This window comes from Nicotiana tabacum, chromosome 23 (genome assembly GCF_000715075.1).
Source record: "Nicotiana tabacum cultivar K326 chromosome 23, ASM71507v2, whole genome shotgun sequence".
NCBI classification, from domain to species: domain Eukaryota; kingdom Viridiplantae; phylum Streptophyta; class Magnoliopsida; order Solanales; family Solanaceae; genus Nicotiana; species Nicotiana tabacum.
Genome location: NC_134102.1, coordinates 91,893,722 through 91,918,665, shown reverse-complemented (window position 1 = coordinate 91,918,665; position 24,944 = coordinate 91,893,722). Strand labels below are relative to the sequence as shown.

At 37.0% G+C, this 24,944-nt stretch overlaps 1 protein-coding gene across 11 annotated transcripts; it reads left to right on the top strand.

Moving 5' to 3' along the window:
• The first annotated feature begins 1,278 nt into the window (after positions 1 to 1,278).
• On the top strand, positions 1,279 to 20,000 carry LOC107787003 (flowering time control protein FY). 11 transcript variants are annotated; one of them, XM_016608517.2, is made up of 19 exons: positions 1,279 to 1,630; positions 2,499 to 2,784; positions 3,572 to 3,663; positions 5,000 to 5,068; positions 5,888 to 5,992; positions 6,928 to 7,023; positions 7,106 to 7,188; positions 7,287 to 7,358; positions 7,522 to 7,619; positions 7,980 to 8,039; positions 8,135 to 8,195; positions 8,317 to 8,404; positions 9,546 to 9,609; positions 10,035 to 10,113; positions 11,168 to 11,257; positions 14,156 to 14,241; positions 14,911 to 15,407; positions 16,560 to 16,796; positions 19,691 to 20,000. In XM_016608517.2, exons 2-19 carry the CDS (start codon positions 2,556 to 2,558, stop codon positions 19,805 to 19,807), a joined length of 2,223 nt encoding a protein of 740 aa, XP_016464003.2. In that variant the 5' UTR covers positions 1,279 to 1,630; positions 2,499 to 2,555; the 3' UTR covers positions 19,808 to 20,000. The 11 variants fall into 11 exon arrangements, with proteins under 11 accessions (XP_016464003.2, XP_075102957.1, XP_016464006.2 ...); XM_075246856.1 differs by having other exon boundaries at positions 14,156 to 14,256; XM_016608520.2 differs by lacking the exon at positions 19,691 to 20,000 and adding an exon at positions 18,191 to 18,635.
• The last annotated feature ends 4,944 nt before the right edge of the window (positions 20,001 to 24,944 follow it).

The following is a 24,944-nucleotide window of genomic DNA, read 5'->3' as shown; positions in this document are numbered from 1 at the left end:
ATTACACTTAAAAAATATTATGTTTCAATGTCAAAAGTAAGGACAAAATTTAAATACAAGCACAAAAATATCATGTTTGTGTAAATCACCCGCCTGGAGGTGGCTCCATTTTTTGGTCCAAAAGTGAATTTGAGAAAGTCCAGATAAGATATAAATTGAAATTTAACTGAACTGGAATTAGAAAAATATAACTGGACAAGAAAAAATAAACTTTTGAGCCGCAATTGTAAATGAACTTTTGAGCAGCAAGAACAATTATAATTGTAAATGAACTTTTGAGCAACAATTAGTGCCCGACCAAACTTTTAAAAAATATTTCTAAGTATTTTTCTCAATTATTTTTATTTAAAACTTTTTTTCTTCTTCTACCGAAGTTGGGATAACCACTTTTTAACATGATATTTCTTAATTGGGATAGCCACTTTTTAACATGATATTTAATTTTTATCCAGTATTTTTAATGCTGAGCAAAAATAACCACTACTCTGTTAAAATTAATACGAAAAGACGTTGTTACCCTTTCTTCATGAGTGTTGTGTAAAATATTTACACTGCACACATGAAGTTAAGGACGTCGTGTCCTTAACATTTACACTGCACATATGAAGTTAAGGATATGATGTCCTAAAGTTTAACAACGGAAGGTGCAAATACAAGACACTTTGTCCTTAATATTTACACAACATTCATGAAGTTAAGGACACCATGTCCTTAATATTTACACAACACTCATAAAGTTAAGGACACTATGTCTTTGATATTTACACTGCACACATAAAGTTAAGGACACCATATCCTTAACATTTAAAGTGCACATATGAAGTTAAGGACATGAGGTCCTAAAGTTTAACAACAGAAGGGGCAAATACAAGTTAAGGACATTATGTCCTTAATATTTACACTGCACGCATGAAGTTAAGGACGCCATGTCCTTAACATTTACACTGCACATATGAAGTTAATGACATGATGTCCTAAAGTTTAACAACGGAAGGTGCAATTACAGTACACTTTGTCCTTAATATTTACACAACATTCATGAAGTTAAGGACACCATGTCCTTAATATTTACACAGCACCCATGTCTAGCATATGAATATTTTCGTCTGGACGGGTAAACATTTAATAAATACCGACTAAAGAGTAAATACATTTTAAACATTGGCTAAAGAGTAAAGACATCTCTAATTGTGCACTTCCACCTTGAAAATTGGGTGTGGGCCTTAAGGATTTCACATGGATTCCACAAATTAGCCCAATATCAAGTTTATTTCAAAATGAGCCCAGAAAAAGTGTTCTTCCCTCTTCATCACCAAACCTATCCAGCTCCTGCTCCGGTACTCCTTGTGGTCTCAAGTAACTGAGATTTTTTTCTCTTTTTCTTTTTCCAAAATCCAAAAATTTGAGCGAAACAAAACGAACATAACGATCCTTTTCAAACTTATGTTTCCTCCAAATGCCTCAGACAGAACTGAGGAGTGAGAAAATTAGGGTTTTAACTTTGAAAGGAAGCTTTTGATTTTTGTTGCCGCTACTTCCTCCCGCCAGTCGCCGTACCACTCGCCGACGGGCCTTCTCTGCCGGAGTTCCAAGTTCGTTGTTGCTGGTTTATTCTCGTTCCGGTAAACTGGTACACTAGCTCCTTCAGTCGTTATCCTTTAATCAAACTATGTTCTAAGAATTTACATTGGCATAATATTTCTAAGAATTTCAGTCTCTCATTATTATATGATTTGATACCAGCTCTGCTTTCCTTAATTTTTTTTGTTTGAAAGTTGATATTCAAAAATAGAAATTTAGAACGTAAGCTCCTCAATTGGATGTGGAGTGTAAGCTCTCTATGGGGTATTTTTCATAGGAGGAATGGCCTGAGCCATTAAGCGTGTTAGGAAGAAAAGTTAGAGCCATTAAGGTAGAAGGTTAGTGGATAGTTTTTAGTTGTTCACCAATAGTCTTAGTAGCATACATGTCCATTCATATTCTTAGATTTTTATTACGTTATGCGGTTTTGTTCGCCTCAGGTTCCCTATTGCTATTATTTGGTACTACTTATCTTTTATCTCTCCCTTTTTCTTTTCTCTTCCTTCTTTCTTCCTTCCTTGCTTTCCTCTTCTTCTTCTTGCCCTTCGTGAGCCGGGGTCTATTGGAATCAGCCTCTCTACCTGCATTAGGTAGGGGTAAGGTCTGCGTACAGACTACCCTTCCCAGACCCCACCTGTTGGGATCATACTGGGTTTTTTGTTGTTGTTGTTGTTGTTGTTGGTCTATTCTATTAAGAAACTTGAATAACGAGGTTGTTGCGTTTTATGTGTACCTAATAATGCGATCATTGATTGTTTTCAAACAGGAGAAGTCATTGAGGCCAAATGTAATGGTGATGTTTATAATGTTTTTGTGTTTAGCTGGTTATTAACTTTTTGAAATTTGAAATGTGTATTGAATGTTGATACCTGTTGCTCTGATTATTATTGTGTATTAACTTGAGGTCACTGTTCCAGAAGTCTGAATCGTGAACCCATTAAGTCTAAATCTTGGATCCAAATCTGTCCTCAACTATGATGACGAGTGGTGATCCTCATCAACATCAGCATCAGCAGCACCAGCCGATGCCACCGCAACAATTCCAGCACCAACACCAGCAACAACATCCTCCACATTTTGGAGAGTTTCCAAGGGGTCCTCAACCTCCACCAGGTCCACCTCCCATGATGCGGCAGCCATCTGCATCCTCCACTACTCTTAATGCTCAGCCACCTGGACCTACTCCTCATCCTTCTTATGATGGTATGTCTTGTTTACCAGTGTTTCATCCGCTCTTTTACTTCTCATATTTGAATTGACATGTTTTTTAGCATAGCGTACAACTGGTAGGACGTATTTGGAATCTAGTTGTTATGAACTTAAATTTTTGTTGGAAAAAAGAACTAGCTAAAGCTTTCTTTTTTCTTTTATTTGTTTGACCAGTTACCAAAATGCCGTTGTGTCATTGATTAATCTGAAAAAAAAATTCTTTAAGGGGTAGAAACAGAAAGTTGTAAATTGGAAGTAATTTGAAAGGGACAAAGGGAGAGACTAATGTTTAGTGTTATTTGGGAACAACCTCTTTAGTCGTTATACGATATAGTTTCTATCTAGTTGGAGAAGAAAGAAAATTTTCAGCTCACAGATCACAGTTGAACTATTAATACCAATTATCATTTTCACTTTGTAAGAGAAGCAAGATAAATGCAGAATGTTGGAAGCAGGAAGAAGGTTAATAGGCAATTTCCTCATCACTTCTCTGTTTCTTGTTATCTGATTCAGCAGCCAATTTTGATGTCCTTTCTCATCTTACCCACAAAACGACTGATAACAACTATGAGGCTATGATTGTCTCATATGATCAAATCCACATAGGACCTGCCATTTCTTATTGTTTAGGTAAGTGTAGGTCCAATCCACTTTCTGATAATAGTTGAAGAGAGGATGAATGTTACCTTGGTTCTTAGGGACTTACTTTTGCTTTGATGAGACATTACTGGACCGAATTATGATGGCTACTAATTTTTTATTCTTTTCCTTATATTTGCAGCTCATGCTGACAGTTTTGCTGCAAAGAGAATGAGAAAAATTGGTCAAAGAAGAGCAGTTGATTACACTAGTACAGTTGTAAGATATATGCAGGTAATAACTGTTGAATGTGGTCTTTTATCCAGAGACCTGCTTATGGGATGTGGTGCAGCAAATGTTCTTCTATATAGTACTATTATATAAATTAGCAAGGGGTTAGATTCATTAGCTGTTGTCCTGTCACATAAGGAATTACGGCAAGTGCAGGCTCATTTCCTCTTTTCTTTCTTTCAAGGGGATAGAACCACGAGCTGTTGTCCAGTCACAATTACGAAAAGTTAGCAAGATTCTTTTTAATCAATTTTAGTCTTGTTGCTATTGACTATATGGATGATTTGCTTCCATTATGTTATGTGCTTAGTTAATTTCGTATTGATTCCCAGAGATTATGATTTTAGGTCTACCTCGTTCCATTTTAACGAGTTCAATCATCATAGGTGTTGCACCTAGGGGTTGATGCACTTGATGCGACCTTCTCTTATTTTATTCCTTTTTTTTTGAGATGGAGCTTTCCTTCTCTTATTTTATTCCTATTTGCACTTTCCTTTGAATGTGATCATCTTGAATGCTGTCCATTTCTTGTATGATCACATATCTATCTTAACATCCTCTATGACGCTCAACTCAGGGATATGTTGGGCCTTAAAGACACAACAATCATCCCATATCACATTGTTGGTACCACATGATTCTATGGTATGAGTTTCTCTGTGTTAGGTTCTATGGAACTCGGGCGATATGATTGTATAATTTTGAAAGGAAGATACGTAGTACTACAATACTTATCATACATTGCTCTTCCAATGGTTAGAGTAGAAAGAGGATGGGATGTATAGTGTTTCGTTAGTACTAGTTCTCAAGTAGCAGTAAATATAGCATGTAGAGTGGTTTATTTGTCTAGTACTAGTATTAATCATACACTCAGGAACATTATAGAGCTTTGCACTAATTATCTTTCCAGAAGCTGAAATGCCACATATTTTTTGAAGGACTCCAACCTCTTTTCTAGTTCCAACTCCACAAGAACCAATTACATGGTTCTAATTTGCAGTAGCTAACACCCGTATGAGCTTTATTTATGTTCTGATATATTATAAGTTGTTGTGCTCTTTGGTTGCAATAGCTCTAGGTAATGAGATCTTGTATCTTAAAAAAGGAAAAGAAGTGAGAGCAGGAACTAAAAAGAAGAGAAATTCTTAAAATATTTTCCTCTTAAAAAGAGGTAGAAAAATGAGAATGAGAAACCAAAGTCGTCTTTATTATTTTGTCCATTAATAACTCCGGTTTTGGTCTTTTCTGTGGGCTTGACAACTTGGCAATGGTACTCATAATATTCTTTAACTTCTAAGGTTATTCTGGTCCAAAGTCAAGAACTATTGCTTTCCTGCAGATCCGCATGTGGCAGCGCGACTCGAGGGATAGGACAGTGTTACAACCTAGTCCAGCAGCAGCTGTTGATGTCAGTTTGCTCACTTACGATTTGGTCTTTGATTCTGCATAATTTAGTTTAGTTTCTATGATTATACGTTGTGATCTTCTATTACTGCTGATATCTATGATAAACTTTTCCTGAGTGAGAAGTAAAAAGAGAAAATCACCCCAACTATATAGTCCTTAAGTTCTTGGTTTGTGCAAAATTCTACCCAAAGCTATAGTGAACTGCCATTAAAGTAGCAGGAGCCAAAGAAATTGGCTATAGTTCTGTAGTTTTCAATATGCTTATGTTAAATTATTCAAACTTGTTATTCTGTATTTACAAACATTGATTTTCAAATAAAAAGAGCATGTGCCATGAGAATAGCATGTCTTTGGAGAACATTTTCCTTATCTGAGGAAAGTTTGAAGAATTGTAATCAGGCAATCTTGAGGAAAGTTAACCAAAACATACGTATTACGTGTAGTCTAGGAAGGTGATCATAGTTCAGTTTTACCTGCATATAATGCTAGTTATAGACTCCAAGAACTCAAGAAGATTCTAGTACCACCTAGTGGACAAAGTTAATTGTTAAGTTTGTAACTTAGATTTCCAAAAAAGTACCAAACTAACCCTTAAAGATAATTTGTGTATTCCACATATAATTAGAAGTTTGAAGTCTCCTACCGCTGAACATACTATTAAAGCTATTCTCCTGAAACCAGCAAAATAAATGCTAATGGTTCTACAGAAATTCCTGAAAATGTGTTTCTGGTTGCACACATATAAAAAAAATGAGCAAGGTTACATGTTCTTCTAATTTATTTCTTTTAATTATGATTTTATGTTTGTTCATGGGTGCAGGTATTGCCAGCAGTTGCCTATTTGGATAATCCCTCCACAAGTTTTGCTGCTAAATTTGTTCATACATCTCTAAATAAAAACCGTTGTTCAATCAATTGTGTTGCGGTGAGTTGAAGGATTCTTTTTGGCCCTCTATCATTCATTTGTACTTTTGTTGTGTATATCTTTGGTTCTGTGTTGGCAATTGAATTACTATGTCCAGAAGCACGCATGCAACTATGTACATATGCCCATGAGCTACTTGATACTCCTCCCGTCCCTATTAATGTGACACTTTGTCCTTTTTTATGACGTCCAAAATGTTTGACACTGTTCCATTTCTATACAACTCTCAAAACTGTCAAGAATTCAAACTTGTTAAATTTATCAGAGTTTAAATTTTGATGTTAATATCTTTCTATCAAACTAGCTTTTCCAACACTACTTGTAATACTCTGTTCCTCCGTCGCTAATATATAAGTCAAATAAACATATTAAACTGCATGTCCAATCAAATACCGCCATAGTAAAATGGAATGGAGGGAGTAATATTTATTAGTAAAATCGTTCAATCATGGTTTGTTCTTCAAAGCATCAAGTGTCTGAAATATTCACGTAGTTCCAAGGCCTTGATTAATTGCATGAATCGGGATCCTTGAAACATGATTTGTGCTATCGAACTCTCTTTGGGATGATTTTGTTTTTCACTGGGAAGTACTAGTTTCTTATCTTGGTAGAGCTCTTTGTATTTGGTTTATTCTGACAAGCAACTCTCTGGGAAGTAAACGGATAAAAAAAAACATGGAAGGATTTATCATGTCACATGTTGTAGTTTGAATTCTAATAGCCTCTTGGGGCCGCTTTTATGTCATTATCACTCTAAAGCAACTGTTAAAAGAATTAAAGCAGATCCAGCTAGCATTATGACACAAGATGTAGAACTAAAGTTTTCCGAGTCTCTCTCTCTCTCTCTCTCTCTCTCGGTTGTGTCACACCCTCTGTGCATTTCGTCTTCTAAATCTTTATTCTCTTATTCAAACATTTTCTCTTGAATCACATAGTGGACTCCTAGTGGGCGGCGCCTCATTACTGGATCTCATAGTGGTGAATTCACACTCTGGAATGGGCAGTCGTTTAACTTTGAAATGATACTTCAGGTATGAATCTGGGGTTGTGAATTTCAGATCTTAGTACGTGACAACCGAATTGGGTGGACAATGTAACATGTTTTATGTGCAGGCTCATGATCAAGCAGTTAGGTCAATGATATGGAGCCACAATGATAACTGGATGGTCACCGGTGATGATGGGGGCACAATAAAGTAAATAAATGTTTGGAACAATCTGCATTTCACACTGTCAGTATCTATGTCGTGTTTTTCTTTCCCATCCGTGAATTTGCGTCTGTATCATGTGGCAGGTATTGGCAAACCAATATGAATAACGTCAAAGCCAATAAGAATGCACATAAAGAATCAGTACGGGGATTAAGGTAATTATTCTAAATGATGTGACTTGGTTTTAAAAGATTTTATGTATAACTTGGGTTTTAATTACATTTTAGTTTTCTCTATCAGCACATTTGCATCATTAAATGTATTTTTAGGGTATATATGATGTTAGGTGGCTTGCTAAGTCTTATGTTTTTTGAACAGCTTCTGTAGTACAGATTTAAAATTTTGCTCCTGTTCTGATGACACAACTGTTAAAGTATGGGACTTTGCAAGGTGCCAAGAAGAGCGCTCATTATCTGGTAATGTCCCTCAAGCTGTTTATTAAAAAGATTGTAAATTCAAGCTGAAAGTGATGGTTGACTGCGTATCAGTGATACTATGCTAAAGCGACATTTTTGGTTTTATAAATAACATGCATACTGCTGTAATGCTTTTACCTGTCAGATGGCGCTCTGCCTTCCATTACGTCTTACTTCTGTAATCACTGTTATGACATGTTTAAACATGTGTTCTGGTAAAAGTTTACTATTAATTGGAAATTTTGTTCCAAAGAATGCACTAGCAATAACTCTTCAATTTTGCCATCAACACTTATGTACCAGTTAACTTAAGCGTGAGTGGCCTAAGAATAGTTCCTCATGTCACTTGAACTCAGGCAGGCCATGGTTGGGATGTGAAGAGTGTTGATTGGCACCCTACAAAGTCTCTATTAGTCTCAGGTATATGCATTTTTCTTCTCCTTTTCTTTGGAACTGTTCTGAGCAGTTACTAACTTACAGTCGTTCTTTGATTCTTTGTTTTGTCCTGCTTGCAGGTGGAAAAGATAATCTTGTTAAACTTTGGGATGCCAAGTCAGGGAAGGAGCTTTCCTCATTGTCAGTCAAAAACTGCTCTCCTTAAATCTGCAATGTTACTATTTCTATCCACTTGGGACTTTATAAAAAAGAAGAGCTATATTTTTTTAGCAATAACATGGATGCTGTGTTCTGTTTGCAGTCACGGGCATAAGAATACTGTTCTCTGTGTAAAGTGGAATCAAAATGGTAACTGGGTCCTTACTGCTTCCAAAGATCAAATTATCAAGGTAGGTTGTTCCATTTCTTCCTTTTCCAGGAGGTGCTAATGCAGTTAAAGCAATTACGATGAGATATTTTAATGGCTGGTTTGTGAATAATATAGATCTTTTTTCCTGATTTGCACGTAATGATGTGTGGTGTAAATTGGTTGCTCATGAGCATATTTCTCGAACTTTGTTTCACAAATTCATTATTTTGAAATTGCATGGCAATTGACAAAAGTATTAAACATATTACTTGTTCCATAAATAGATTTGTATGTATAGCTACTTCGGTCTCACATTTGAATTTCTCTTACATTCTATGTTCCCGAAATGGATCCTGTCAAATATTTCACATTTTCTATTACTAATCTCTATTTCAGGTATTCGGGGAATCCTCCTTAATAGACAAAATATTCCTATTATGTCAATGCCAATAATCAATGTTATTATCTGTGAATTCGAACTTTTTGGTATTTTCTGTTTCTTCAGATGATATGTTGAGTCAATCATTAAGGGTCTCCTATCCCTCTCATTCCAGATTGTCCCCGAAAAAAAAGACTTTGCAGCACTATATTTGAGTCGTAGTTGATCTCGAAAAGTTTTACTCTTTGTTTCTCATTTTAAGATTACACAATCAAATCTCATTTTCGCCCCCTAAATCTTGATTTTATTAGGTTTCACTTACTGGTAAGAGTCTTGCCACAAGAATAAGGATCAACTTGAAGTTGCTGATTTCAGTTGAAATGTTTATTTTGTTTTTTTCCTTCTATTGAGTTGTGCTCTGAGGTATTTGAAGTTTTAGGGTCGTGTGATTTTTAGCAGTGGTTCAGTCAGTTTCTTTAAATCTGTAACTTTGGGATTTGAGAAGGCTTGCTAAAATCTCTTTTTAGAGTGTCGGCAGCAACCAACTAGCATTTCTAGCTTATTTTTTAACTGCAACTACTTCTTCACAGCAAGTGTATTGCTACTTATTACTTCTCCGGTTCTAGCTGCAGTATTCATTTTCTTATTTGGTTAGGAAGGAATAACAAAGCTGACATTCATATGAATGTTAATCACATGCTTATGAGAAAACCTGCAAATGGTGTAGATTATTATCATGTCAAGTCAAGTATTTGTGTGCAAGGGTTTGTATTCTGTCATTGTAACATTCTGTTTATTTCAGCTTTATGACATAAGGGCTATGAAGGAGCTTGAATCATTCCGGGGACATCAGAAGGATGTGACATGTAAGAATTACCTTTTTGTTTGTGTATATATCTTATGCAATGCATACAGCACGAGCATGTCAAGTAGCGACCAGGTTATGGATTCGGATGAAAAATTTGTAGTTAGTATACTGGTATTATTCAGTAAATTTCACCAAGGTATTATTAGAAAAAGAAATTTCAGATCACGTCGACTAAAAGCAAATAATATAATTGGAGATAGTTGCTGAATTGTTTTTTCTGGATAAAAATCTGGGTTGTTAATCGCGTTTAGTTTTTCCTACTATGTCATGCAGAAATCTTAATGCTTTATTTTGTCCCTTCAGATAATAATCACTCTTATTGTTCCACTTATTGTCTTGTTCCTCCACCATGCTTCCATGGTCGACTTTCAACTGTTTGTGATACTTGATAATTGCCTGTTTATTTTCATGTAACTGTGACAGCATTGGCCTGGCATCCGTTTCATGAAGAGTATTTCGTTAGCGGAAGCTTTGATGGTTCAATATTTCATTGGCTTGTGGGGTAAGTTCCTTGAAAATTCTTTCTCTATCATCTGTAAATCAGTTTGTGCTATCTCCTTTAGTTTTTGGGCATCTCTTATGCGTTCAAAATATCGTTATATGACCTGGTTTAGAACATTAATCTTGATATTTTTTACTTCTGTCAACTGTGCGCCATTGGAATGACAGTTTTTATTTGATGAAGTGACAGGATACCTAGCTATAGATTATAAGAAGTGTTACTAATTGCTGTGCCATAACATTAACCTTTTCTTTGTGCACTTTTGGCACCATTTAATAAAACTGAAGTTTGGTACTCCTCGCACTTTTTGGCTGGATTCAAGTTGGGAAGAATGACAAATGACGATTCAGAATGAATGTTATTGCTAATAGCCTAGACTTGTCAAGGAAACTTATGAGATGAAAAATTCTAGGTTATTCTTGGCAACGAGAAGTGGACATCGGAGATAAGATAGGGAACTTAGTTTTCTCTTTCAATTGCTCCTCTTAGCGCATATCTTTACTTCATCGAGCTGTCATAACTTATAAAAACAAAAAAAATTGACATATATGGTTGTTCTATGTGAAGTTGTAGAATGGTTATTCTCCGGTTTTCCTTTTCTCCTCGGAAAGTGTCAGATCTGTGTCGCGAACTTGTGCGCTCTGGGAAGAATCATCTCCCTTCACTCAAATCTTTTTTATTTGCTATTCCCGTAAGAGGTGGACTTGAATATTTTGTCATATGAATGTTGCCCTATTTTTATTGAATAAACACATGTTTGCTTCTTTCGCTTCAAATCAAAAAATTCTTTCTACCCAGTATTGAGTCAGTGCAGGATCATCCTACAGTTTCTGTAAACTGTGGGGAATAAATGAGCCATCTGGGCTACTTAGTTTGTCAACCTCAACCAAACATGTGATGAGATAGTTTGGATTATGATTTCTCACTTATAAAATGAACCCATAAAGGCAATTAACTTTTATTAGTCTGATCCCACCATTTCCCCCTGTTATCAGTGATTCAGATAGCTTCTAATGATTTTGTCTCTCTTGGCTTTTTGATGCTCTACCCACAGGCATGAAGCTCCTCAAGTTGAAATTACAAATGCACATGAAACTGGTGTTTGGGATCTTGCATGGCACCCCATTGGCTATCTCCTTTGCAGGTTATACTGCATTTTCTTAAACGGCAGCTCTGTTGTTAAGTGACGTTTATTACGTTAGTACTTGTCTCCACTTGAACAAAACAATATTCTAAAATGCTAATTGTTAGAATTCTTCTCAAAAACTGGTGTGCTTTTCTTCTATGCCTTGCATATTTAGGCATCTGGTCGATCCATTGTGGTTGTTACTGGATATTGTTTTGAAGTTTTTTGTGTTAGTGTTGCTTGGACCTATGGTGCTGAATCTGCTGCTTACTATGACAAAAATAAGCTGAAGCTGATTTCGAGAACATGTTATATTTACCCTGCAATTCTATGCTCCTGTAAAAATACGAAGCATTCCTGAAATTTTGCTCTTTTCCCGTTTTCTTATAGAAGAGGTTCTTTAAATTCTGTTTTATTTTCTCTTTTCATCTCTGATAAGCTACTTGTAATCTTATACTATGCTTGTTCTTTCCACCCAATGTCTATTTGTTTTGAATTGTTCTTTTACTGTGGATAGACCACGTGTTTGTGAATAATTATAGTTGTACATCTGACTTTGTCTTTTATCCGCACTAAGAAGTTTATCGGTCATAGGCCGTGGGGATGACGGCTTCTGCTGTTGTAGTTCTTAAGTGTTTATGCGGGCTCTCAACTTTCTTTCTCCGTTAAGTTCATGTAAGTCTGAAGTTATATTGGTTATGTGTATGTAATTTAGTTGTGTGTTCGACTATGGCCCTCGCTTATGTAGTAACTTCCTTTTGCTCTCATGTATCTTGGCTTTAACTCCCATCAAGGGAACTTATCAAGTATATGTACAATTAGGAATAGCTTTTATTAGGCAAAATGGTCTAATGGCCCCTAAACTTGCACCGGATTTTAACACCTCAACTCCTGATTTTTCCATTTTGACACTTCAACTCAATTGATTGCATATAAATAAACGCCTCTTACCGTTGACTATGCTTATGTGGCATTGGTCCAAATGATGTGGCTAAAGTGCGTGCAATTCAGACTTAAAAGGAGCGTGAGTGTGATAATTTATATTTTAAAAAGGTTTAAATTAGGGGAAAAAAATTATACATAGCAAGAAAAGATAAGAAAATAAAAAGAAAAGAAAAAACTTGCCCCCTCCCCTACCCCTCACCCGTTTATGTTTCTTTTCCCTTCCCCATTCTCATCCGCCCCCAACCTCACCCAATTTTTTCTCTCTCCAACCCCTTTCTTCCCCCCACCCCTTTTCTTCTCGTTCCATCACCAACGGTATTAACGCCACTCACCACTACCACTAACAAACTCCTCTATAAAACCCAGGCAACAAAGAAAAATAACGAGGTTTGGCCGGAAATTTCTCTGTCAATTCTCTCTCACATCAAGTCCCCTCTCTCATTTCTGTATCCATCTCAGACTGGAAAATTGTCGAGTTTTGGCTGGAAAATTGCTTTTTTTTGTTTCAGTCCTTCCTCTTCTTGATTTATTTTGGGTATTCTCGCTTTCTCTTTCTCTTGAACATTAATGGATCCAAGTTCTTGAATTCCCTCTGCTTGAATCACTGAAAGTTGGATGCTTTTGTTGTTTTAAGGAACAGTACTTTGATAGCAAATCTCAATAGGTTTATATTGGTTGTATTCTCTCTATTATATTAACTACTATTAGTACTAAAAGGTTTGATTTTCCTATTTGTAGCTGAGATTAGGCATGTGGTGGCTGAGATTTTTTATTTCGCGATGGTGGCTGAGAATTGAGATTAGGGGTGAAAGATCGTTTCCCGTGGTGGTATGGTTTACTGTGTATAGGTGAAAGGGGTAGAAGATAGTGAATGAAATTAACGAAGAAGAAATTAAAATTTTGATAACTTAATTTTTGAAAAATGGGACTCACAAATGACAAATGTCAAGTATAATGGTCTAAGCATACGACCTGTACTTCATGTCTGGCAATTGAGCTACACGCTCTGAAGAAGGGGTTTATTATGTGTAGTTTTATTGAATTGAGGTGTTAAAATGGGAAAGTTGAGAGTTGATAAACCGGCTTTTTAAAATTGGTGCAAGTTTAAGGGGCAATTAGGCCATTCTGCCCTTTTATTATAGTGTGTCAAATTTGAGGCACTTATAGTTACGCTGAAAATAGTTTTGTTGGAAGATGTTAGAAAAGGTGGTAAGTTATGTATATTGGTTTATCTAATGTCATTTTATTGAGTAAAATTTATCATATATCCAAAGTAGTCAATTTTTCTGGATAAATTATTTCATAAGGTCTTCTTTCCAGAGCAGCCCCCCCACCCCCCTTCCCATGTCACCCTGTTTCCGCCTCAGTCTCAAAGAAAAATAAAAACTAAAAGAGTAGGGAATGGTTATCTTAAGTGCAACATGAATTGAGAAAAACTGAAACGTTTTCTTTTTCTTGGTAAAGGGTGAAGTTGTGGTTTATATTGAACACCATTTTTCTAGTACAGAATCGATGCTGAACTCTGATATGAAAGTGCATTATTGACTATTGATATATCATTTGTTGCAAAAAATTCATTATTATCCTAGAGGTAAATAGATTCTCCAAAGTGAGCTATCTCATTTAGATTTTGTTTCAACCTTTCTTGGGCAGGTAGCTTTATGTGTGCTTACTTGTATTTAGCTTTTTAGGCCTGATCGTGTTTATATTTATTTAAATCTTGCAGAACCTCCATCGGGTGGAGTTATATTTTCTCCCTTCCTCTCACATCCCCCCACAACTAAAAAAATATCATCAATTGCATTATGATATTACAATATTTCAGTTATTGTTCGGTTTGGGCGGTTGCTTTCACTTTCTTGGATTTTTTTAAGCTTCTCCATTACATAGTATTCTGCATCTCCACCAACAATAAAACATTTTACTGAAGTAGCCTATGCAGCTAGCTAATTGGTCTTGTTGCTGATGCAGTGGCAGCAATGATCAGACAACAAAGTTTTGGTGCAGAAATAGGCCTGGGGATCCAGCTCGTGATAAATTCAATTTGGGACAGCAAGGTTTTACTAATTCCTGTCCGTGTAAATGTTATCTTTAATTTTTTTATGCTAGTTATTGTGCTTCAGATTGTGTACCAGTGTTATCAAAGGCGAAAAGCGCAAAAAAGCTCTAAGGTCCATTGGGGCTTTAAGCGCAAAGCGCAAATAAAGCGTGGGCTTTAATGAAAAAAGGCGCAACTGGAGAAAAAGTAAAAATATGTATATGTAGTCCAAGACCAATAATTATAAGCATAAATAACAAATATATGAACAAATAAATTGAAAAACAATTACAATAAAGTGAAATATGAATTGTTTAGTGTCGCCTTTTCGGGATCACACTCGTTGGCAAGGAAAAGTATGCCTTAGAGCCTTGATGTGACACTGAAGCGCCCACAAAACGAGGCGAAGCGCTCAACATGTTTTGAGCCTCGCTTCAGGGCTCAAGCGCACTTTAAGCGCGCCTTTGACAACACTGTTGTGTACCAGTTTGTTGTACATATATCGAGATTCGAGAGCATAGGGCTTTGTAGTCGTGGGGTAAAATCAGCTTTGATTTTAAATAAATTCTTGAAATATTATAATCTTTCTTTTCTGTAGTCATTGTTAATATTCTTAGTTTGACTATCTTTCAACTACCAAAGTATACTTCTTAAATAGCCTCAGCACAGGTTTTGTGGTTGATTTCAGGTTTGGGTGATCAAAACAATGTTCTTGGTCGCATGCCTGGTAATTTTCCAGGTCCTGAGCCCCCATCAACTCCTGGAGCATTTGCCTCTGGCTTGTTACGAACTGAGGGTACAATACCTGGAGTTGGAGCTGCATTGCCACTATCGCTTGATTCATCTCAAGGAGAACAGAAGTCTTCCATGCCAGTTTCAATGCCTATAGGAGCTCCCCCTCTTCCTCCTGGTCCACATCCATCTCTTCTTGCGGGTAATCAGCAGCAAGCATATCAACAAAACATGCAGCAAGCTCAGCACCAGCAGTCACTACCTCAACAAATGACTTCTCATCCTTTGCAACCATCGAATTTGCCACAGCTACAGCCTCCACATATGCCTCTAATGCCACATCCTCATTTGCCTCGGCCACCACACCAACTACAACAAGTAAACATGCCTGGCCTTCCGTCTTCAATGCCAGGTTCTGGACCCATCCAAGCAATGCCTATCCCTGGTCCAATGGTATGTATCATATTTCTGCGGGTCTTTGTGTCTATTTGCAGATGCATCTTCTTCCCCTTTTTTCCTGTAGATGTGCCGTGCATATCTTGATTCATCACCTCCTTGGTGCATCTTTAAGTGTAATGCTCTTGCTAATCAAATGGAAACAAATAAGCGTTAATGTATTTTTCGTGTAACATGCATTCTGATTTGTATCTCTGTATTTATGTTTGCTTATCTTGATAGATTCTGAATTCATCTTCATTCGAACTCCCCCCTTTTAGTGAGAAGCCTTTTCTTCTTTGTAGATTTTTCAGATTCAAAAGGCAGCCTGGTGCACAAAGCATCCGGCATTTACGCAGGTCGGGAAAGGGCCGCACCCCTAGTGGTGTGATGTAGGCAGCCTACCCTAATGCAAGCATTAGTGGCTGCTTCCATGGCTCGAACTAGTGACCAATAGGTCACACATAAAATAAAAAGAATTCGATATTTTGTGTAGATTTTCCAGATTCATTTTGTGCGAAGTGCTTACAAAACTTTGATATTATAAAATTAGTGTTATGAAACAGAGATTATCTTTTTGTAGGATTCCAGCTTTATTTTACTGTTATTCTAGGTTAAGGCCATAATAATTTCCGAGGCATTAGTCATGCATTTGTATTGAGATGGGAGTTGTAGCCAAATGGTTAATTTTTCTTTGCACCTGTTGCAGATATAAAATAAATTAGTAAAAGTGTCCCCTATCTGAGAGTTTAAACTTTTAAATTAGACAGTTCACACAGTTCAATGTGGTATTAGAAAAGGCAGAGGGTCCTCAAGTCTTGCCGCCATCGATCTACAAATATTTTCATGTGCTTGGCACAAGGGGAAAAAATCAGGGTTGCATGTGAGAGGGCAAGGTTTAGTGACATAAGATACATTAATACATGTGTCATGTTTCTAACTGCTAAAGCTTTACACGAGATGGTTCACACTTGTCAACTTGCAGGGATCAAATTTCACTAGCATCTTCGTCTCTTCTTGAATAGAGCAGAATTGGTAGCAACTCCGACTACTTTGGAATTGTGGCATATATTTGATTGATTGATACGAAGTGCATTTGCTTGAAGGAAATACATCGAGAGGATCAAGAGGTTATTCAGCGTCACTGATTGGCTGTCTTCTTATTTTCAGGGGATACAAGGTAACATGAATCAGATGGTTCCTCCGATGCCTCAAGGTCATTTTGTGGGCATGCCTTCTGGATCTGGACCACAGGGCAATGTTCCTCCAGGTGGAATGCCAAATGGACTGCCAAACATGCAAGGCCCTCAAAACCCAGGAGGTAATCAGATGTTTCCACCAGGACGAGGCTTCAACAGGCAACAAGCTGGACAAATGCCGCTCATGCCTGGACATAATCCTTATCAGGTGAGTGGCATGTAAATTAGTTTAACAGACCTAAGAGTGCAAAGGCTATAAACTTTGAGCACCTTATTCATTTTTATTCTGTCAGGATCCCCTTTTTGATTTTGGATTCTTGGTTTCAGTTAGATGTATCAAACCTTTTAGTTAAGCTATTTATTACCTAGGTTTCCTATTTATTGTTGATTCAAGTTGGGTAGTCGATAGCTGGATTCAAGAGATATTTACAGATTAAAACTTATTGTTAGCAATTGTTGTCAGTACCTTCCGAAGCTATTCTCAAAACAAAAATTCTAGACTGCAACTTCAACTTATGCTAGGGAACTGCAGTTTAAATCCATTTCTATAAAAGGACTAAAGGTGGCCACTGGGTGTGAAGACAAGTAACCTCAGTGAGAATAAGATAAGTAACCCTAGTGAGAGTAAGTCAATGATGTCGTGTTTGGAGATGATTTAGTGCTGGTACTTGTAATACTACTATGATGCCCAGCATATCAAAAGCGGGAGTTCTGGATGATATGAAATATTCTTTGTCGGAAAAAAAATTAGGTACCTATACCTGTCGGCATGGTCGGATCTAGGCGGGCGGAAGGTCCGTACCCCCTTTGCCGGAAAATTATACTGTATATATAGGGTTAAATTTGTTTTCATGGCTATATATTATATGTTGCATGACTTGCATCCCGTTGGCACAAGCCAAAATCTTAGCTCAGTGGTCAAGGGGTTCAAGTTTTCTATAATGTCGCATGTTCGATTCCCACGCAGTGCAGGATTTTTTCTTTCTATTATTTTGCACGGGGTTTTAGTTGGCGTCTGCCTACATTCGTTCATTCTTCCTTTTAATAAAATAAGGTCAACTTAAGCACACAGTAACTCGTGTAGGTTTTAACCTGGCTATTGTAAAAAAATTAAACGTCAAAAATAAATTATTTTATGTGTATATATTATATGTTGAATTCTCTTGACACAACCCAATAGTAACCCATATATTTTTCCTTTTGTGTGTATGTATTAGTAATAGGAAAAATTAGTTAGTGCTTTGTTATGTTTTGGTTGAAAATTTGTATCTGAAATCCTCTACATCAAGTATACTGTTTTAATACTTTTAATTAGGATTATTTATTTATTAGTTATTTCTGCAATCATCTTTAGTTCATTTTTTGTTTATTATATTATGACCTTTTTTTGTTGCTTTTTATTCCTTAAAATGCATTTTACTTTTTTCTTTTGAAAATGATTACTTCAAAACAACGTAATTCCGTATTAGTTTTGATCCAACATATTTTTAGTTAAATTTTTAATGGTAGTGTAGTTTAGGTTTAGATTTAAATTTTTTTGATGAACTCATTTGACGAATATTCTACTGTTCACTTCTTTAAAATGTTGAACCCCTTGCTCAGAATCATGGATCCGCCACTGCCTGTGGGCTTGCGCAAGCGGCACATAATGGAGTAATAAGAATGGGTCTGACTGAATTTGCTGAAGATAACATCTTCTCATAGTTAATTTGCTCTTCTTGTAGTTGTGATCGATTGCTGGGAATGTTAAATGTATTTTTTAAGAAGGTGCTGGGAATTATTCAATTTTGTGCCAAAACTGGGATAGTTATGCATAAGAGGGAGAAGCTTTGGAGTTTTAAATGCACATATTTAAGTAACTGTATATTTTTTTAAGGACATTTTTATACTTCTGGTGTGAGATAGTTGGGTGAATAATGAATTAGCTCATCTTTGACCTTATGGATTGTATGAGCTACTGATGTAATCATGCTTCTTGCACCATCTTTTGTACTTTTCACCACCTCTGTGGTACTCTTCTTATTGAAATTATTTTACCTTTTAAAAAGTTCTTGCAAGGTCATTTTCTGAGCGTGAATGCGGATTGCCCTACTTTTCTACGATTTTTACTCAATTAATTTAATCTGGTAGATACAGTTTTGATTTGTTTCTTCTATTTTTAGGGGGTGGACCTGGGCAGTGGAGAGGGTTTTGGGGTAGGCGATGTTATATTCTTAGGTGGGGAGACTTCAACTACCATTTGGAGTGGCTGTCTGGTTTAAGACCTTCAGACCAGATATGTGTAAACCATTGTGGCTTTCGCATGACCATCTGTCAACTAAAACTGGGAGAGAGAAGGTTATTTTAGAGACGTGCCTATTCAAACTGCCCACAGTGCTTCGGGCTAGTAGTAAGAGTGCAGCGTGTGCTGTATGATTAGACTCATGAGTTGGAACCATGCCACGAACAAAAGTCTAATATTTAAGTAGAGAAGGGTAGAGGGGAGGGTCCACTGTGCACCAAATTTCGGCCTTGCACCAGCTGGCCCTTTGGGATTTCTTGATTATGAATAAATATATATTGCCTGCTCAAACTATCCTGTAAAGTGAAAAAGACTTTACTGTACAATGTATTTACGGGGGAAGCCCAGCAGTTGACACTTTAAATAATTTCGCTCTTCCTGCTAGAACATAAGATTGTCCATACTGAGACCTGAAACTCGAGGTCTACCCATTTTTCTCTTCAAACCAGCTGTTTCTTTGCTTGTTTTTCTCATCCTATCTTCTGATACACTGTTCAAAAGCCAACAAAGATAATGATATCGAAGGAATGTATCCTATCGTGCATGTGAAATGTTGAAACCTAAGGAGGATTAATGTGTGTACTTTGATGAGCTTCTATCCTGCATAAATTCTCTCTTTTTTCTTGGTACAACTTGTTAGTACTTAATCTGTGAGATAATTTATTTTCTGAGTCTCGTAGCTGCGTATGTTTTAACCGACTCTAATGTGAAATATTGGTTTTGACTTTGGAAACTTGAAAATTTGTTTTATGGGCTATATGAATTCTCCAGTTACATGTCATTTTCTTTCTTTTTCTTTTTTCTCTTTTTTCTCTTTCCAGCAATCTGGAAATCCAAATACACCTGGAATGCACATGCAGTCAAACTTCGGTCTTCAATCTGGAATGCCTCCGCCATTGCCACCGGGGCCGCCTCCACATAATCAAGGACATCAATAGGCCATTGTTTATAGTCTCTTTCAAGTGTAACGAGCTTTGTTCAAGTTGTCTGTTGAAATTATTGTTCTCTGCACTAGTTTGAATTTCATTGGAAACTATTAGATAGCATCTCTGTATTTTCTTAGATGTATTTTTAGATAATTTACTGAATTTTTAATTCGGTAAAATATGTTGAGCACTTTAACTTTACAAATTCTTTGTGATGCTTGGGTTAACATTTTCAGACTTGCAATGAAAGCTTTTCTGTTAGGTTTAATTGACAAACCATCAGATTGAAGGGCATAGTGAATCCTTTGTTTTTATGGCTGTCCTGTCTGAAAGTTGTGGAACTTACGTATCTGAAAAATCCAGTTTAAGCAAGGACTGTTCTTAAAGGTTAAGTATAGTAACACAAGCTGAAATTGTAAGTTTTGAATCAAAGATATCCTTTTTGCCTTTTTATTGGAAGTCCTAACCTTATATAGATCCGCTTATCCTACTACATTTAGAATGCATGTAAGATCTTGAGTCAAATTTAGCTATTTTTCTTCTGCCATCATCTTTTAATTACTTCTACAATTTTGCCTTTCCTCATCTCATGAGTTCAATTATGTATCGTCAAAACATGATCAATCAAAAAGTCACCCACTATCCAGCAAAAACTGTATGTCAACTAATTCATTCTAAGCTAAGCGCTCTCCACCTTCTTCATATAATCATATTCTAGAGCTTTTTCCATTGTGACAAATCCATTATACGTGAAAGATCTACATTTTCTTTAAACTATCAGTCATCAAAACTGTTCTCTTCATCTTCAACATTGAGTATGCAAGAACTAAGGACGAAAGCGTATTTCTTGTTGACCACCGCCTGTTAAAAAGTGTATGCAAGAAAAAGTATTGTGTGTTAATCATTACCTGCCCAAGAAAAAATATTCCGTCTAACACACATAATATTAAGCACGAATGTTTTATTTTAAATATTAAACGACCAAAATATCCTTGCAATATTGATTAACTTTTATACCCTTTAAAAACTAAATTATTTTTTCATGTAAATAACTCCATGTTGATAGGATGAGAAAATTTACTATGTCGACAAAAAATTAATCACTATATACTTTCTCGTAAGTGAATTTTATGTTGGATAACATTGTAAGTACATTTTCTAATAAACAAAATTTGAAAGAAAATTTTAAAAAATGCCGATTTATTGCCCCCCCCCCCCCCAAATACAACTTTTCTTATTAAAGTTTAGGATTCTGCAACTAATTAGGATTTATTGTAGGTTTAGGATTTGTTGACAATTTGGTTTTATTGCCGTACGTGTCTTTTAATTATTTATATATATTTAGGTTTAGCTTCTTATCTATGTTTAGATTTAGGATTCAATAATATTTTTAGGAGGAAAGACCATAAAACTGTTTTTAGGTTTATTGACGCTGTTAAAGAAGTCGTGCCACATTCTTTTCATAAACTCGTGAGAGTGTCCAGGTGTGCGGAGGTAAACTAACTTATGATTTAAGGTAAACTTTCTAAACTTTAGTCTGTTCTTGGAGCTATATAATAATAGACCTTCGTCTTGATAGACAATGTTTCATATAGATTGTTAATTCAAAATTGATTATTTATAATTTTTGTATGTATAGATTGTTTGGATCAACGCAGTCCGTGACAAAAAATAGATTAGTCATTTTAACTCATATCAGCTCTTATTAATTCAAGATTACTTTTGCCTATATTTTATAATTATAATTACTAATAGCTATGCCAACTCAAGTTGCTCATATGTATTATGTAAGATAAAATAAATTTGACTAATCTAATTCAAGTACAATTGATACAAAAAAGGTGACCGATATAAGAAAAATTGCTTCTAACTTTTGTTATTACTATTTTAGAAAATATTTGCTCGCTATTTCTATCATCAGCTAGGTTTATGTTACCTCTGCATAGAACTTTAGTTTTTTTTATTTTATTATATGGATGTTTACCCGAAAAACGGATAGAGTTGAATTTATACGCAATTCCAAGGATACGTGGTATAAATTGGTACAAATCAAAAAAATAGGTGGGAATATATCGAATATTGATTGTAAAAAAAAATGAATACAAATCCAAATTGAATAGATAATGATTTATAAGTAAACAAAATGAATCAATACCCAAAGAACAGGAAAGGACTATATTTACTATTTGTTATGTAAATCTCAATGGTCTCTGAATGTGAGAAGTGTATGAATGTGTATGCCAGTCTGTGAATCAAATATATCCCTCTTACAAATGGCAGCTACTATAATATAATGAAAAAAATTCTATTTTATATATAATTTAAAATACATAGTGGGGATCCCATGATGGATTAATCAATTAGCTTTTCCTTGATTTCTGTCGAGATTCTCTCCCTTAGTGCGGCCATAATGACTTTGTTGACCCTTGACTCGAGCTCGATCGGTCTCTAGGTCTCGAGCTCGATATTGACTCGAGCTCGATAGTGACTCGAGCTTTGGTTTCGAGCTCGAGTTTGACTTGGTCTCGATATTTGATCGATCTCTGGATCTCGACCTCTAGCTGGGCTCGATGTCGATCTCGGCTAATCCCGACCTTGATCGGTTTCTAGGGATCGAATGCCCGACTTCACATCATAGCTCGATATTACAATGACGGACCTCGGACCATCATGCCCCAAACTCGATCAGTCATACGGGGGGCATACTCGGTTTAGACCGTATATAGATAGTCCCCTCGTTTCTCGAAAAGAATGTGGCGAGAAACGATATGATTTTTTCAACCTCTGACTAGATAAATACTGACGTCTGCGTTAAGCTCGATTGTGACGTATGTGAAAAATATCCCGTCGGTCCAGTTACCAAGGCATTAAATGTGTGTCGGACGATGGTCGGCCACTGCTGATTTTGAACCGTCATTTCCAAACCTATAAATAGCTCCCCTTCATCATTATTTTAACCCTTTACCTTTAACTCTTCTCATTCCAACCTTCACAGTTCTTTGTCTTCTCCAAAGTTCTCTATTTCTAGCTTTAAGAATTTCTTTGCTTGTTCTTTGTTAAAAAACAAAATATTTTAATTTCCCATCTTCTTTGTTCTTGAAAATTTAGATGGCCAAGATTTCTAAAACCGTTCCTCAGAAAGAGGTTGCTTCCTCATCTGGGCCGGCCGGTGAGAAATCGGTGATGGAGCCACACCTTGAAAAGCTTGTTCCTAGGGGATGCGTTATTGATTCTGACTTTAAGGTCGATAAACCATCTTCGGTTGCCGGTCGATGCGAGCCGGGTCCTCGATTTGGTGAAGAAAGATTGTAATTGGGTAAACAAAGAGGTCGTGATACCGACACCGGAGGAATCGATAACTACCCACGTGGAAGGGTATCTGAGTGTTTACACTTACCCTTTCACGCTGGGTCCCCTCGATCCAGTCATCATCGACTTTTGCAAGAAATATCAGGTGACCCTCGGCCAAATTCATCCTTCTTTCTGGAGGATCGTGATCTTGATCCGTTTCTTTGTGAGCAAAATCGATGGGCTTTCCTTCACCCTCGTACACCTCGTAAGGTTATACAGCCCTCGACTTTACCGAGGCGGGCTGATAAAGCTTCAACGTCGTGCCACCAAGCTGTTTACCTCGACTATAGATGAAGACTGGGATCGGGGCTGGATGGGCCGATTTGTTCGAGTGAAGACCTCGGACTTGATCCCGGCTGAGAGCATGCTGTTTCCTGATAAATGGAATATGAAACGTAAGTATAATCCCATTTTAAATTTCTGTTTATTGTTTTACTTCTTCATCCTTTCTTATTAGTGTTTTTCTTGATGCATCCGTTGCTTGGATGCCGGGTGTGATTCCCTACCTCGAGAACTGGGTCAAAAACCTAGTCTCGACGTCATCATTTGCCGAGTGCTCATGGCGTGATTTATCGAAGGGTCGATAGGAAGCTCGTACTCATGGTAAGATTTCATCTTGGCTCACCAATCTGTTCAAGTATTTTTTTCGGGCATTAGTGTTTCTCACTTTCCTTTCTTTGTAGGTCTCAGAAAAGATGCGGTTATGAGACTCCCATCAGTTGATGAAAAAGATTCTATCGCCTATCTCAAAACCAGAGAAGGTGGTTAAAAGAAAAAGGGCCTCAGACTCCGAGGGTCAAAAACCCAAAAAGAGAGTGGCTCGAAAACCCAAGGTGAACATAATCCCTTTGACTATGGAGTCGGTCCTCAGTCTAAGGGATGAAGAAGAAGAAGAAAGCGATTTCGTGCTATTGGCTCGTGCCAGGCTAACACCGATACTCAGAATACATCGGTATCAGTGGGAGTTGATACTGCTCTAAATAGGCTTGATGAGGTCGAGGAGGGGACTTCGACCCAAGTTTTCGAGCCTTTGGAGACCGAGGATCTTTTACCTGGGGGTAAAGAGACCGTCGAAGAGGCGGTGAATGCCGGTGTTCAAACTGAGCTTGGGGCTCCCGAAGACGGAGGCAGTGCCCCAAAAGACCTACTCGGGGTGATAGAGATCGGGGATTCCCCCTCTTTCCCTTCTTTCTCCCAATTGATGATACGTGACGCTCAAGCTGTGGAAACTTGTCACGGGGAAAGAGCCCATGCAGGGGAGGATCCTTTCCATGGTTATTTTATCGGTATAGAAGATATCATCGGTCCGAGTGACTCGGAGGCTCCGAAAAAGAGCTCGAGCGAGGTGGGAGTGCCTTGCCTTTTTAACGAAGCCCAACAAGCCCTGAACCGGGTAAGTTCATATTTTCTTTGCCAATTTTCATACTTGTGTTTTCCTTTCCTTGCATAATCCCTTCTTATTTTTGTAGGCTTCTGTTCTTCATCACGAGGCATTTTTTCAATCCCGCGGGGAGCTGAGCCGGTACAAGGCCGAAGTTCGATGGCTTACTGAGGAGAGAGATGCCTTAAAGATTCTCGGTGGGCAGAGAGAAGGAGAAGTAAAAAGACTTCAGGCCGAGCTAGAAGTATCTCGAAAAGAACAAACTGAGCTGACCGAGCAGGTACAAAGAATCTTTGGTTTTAATGATATTGACTTGGAATCGATGGCTAATAACTCGGTCCCGCAGGTTGAGCAAAAGTTCGATGTGATTAGGCAGCTTCGTGCTGAAGTGGATGTAGTGAAATCAGAGGCCGAGGA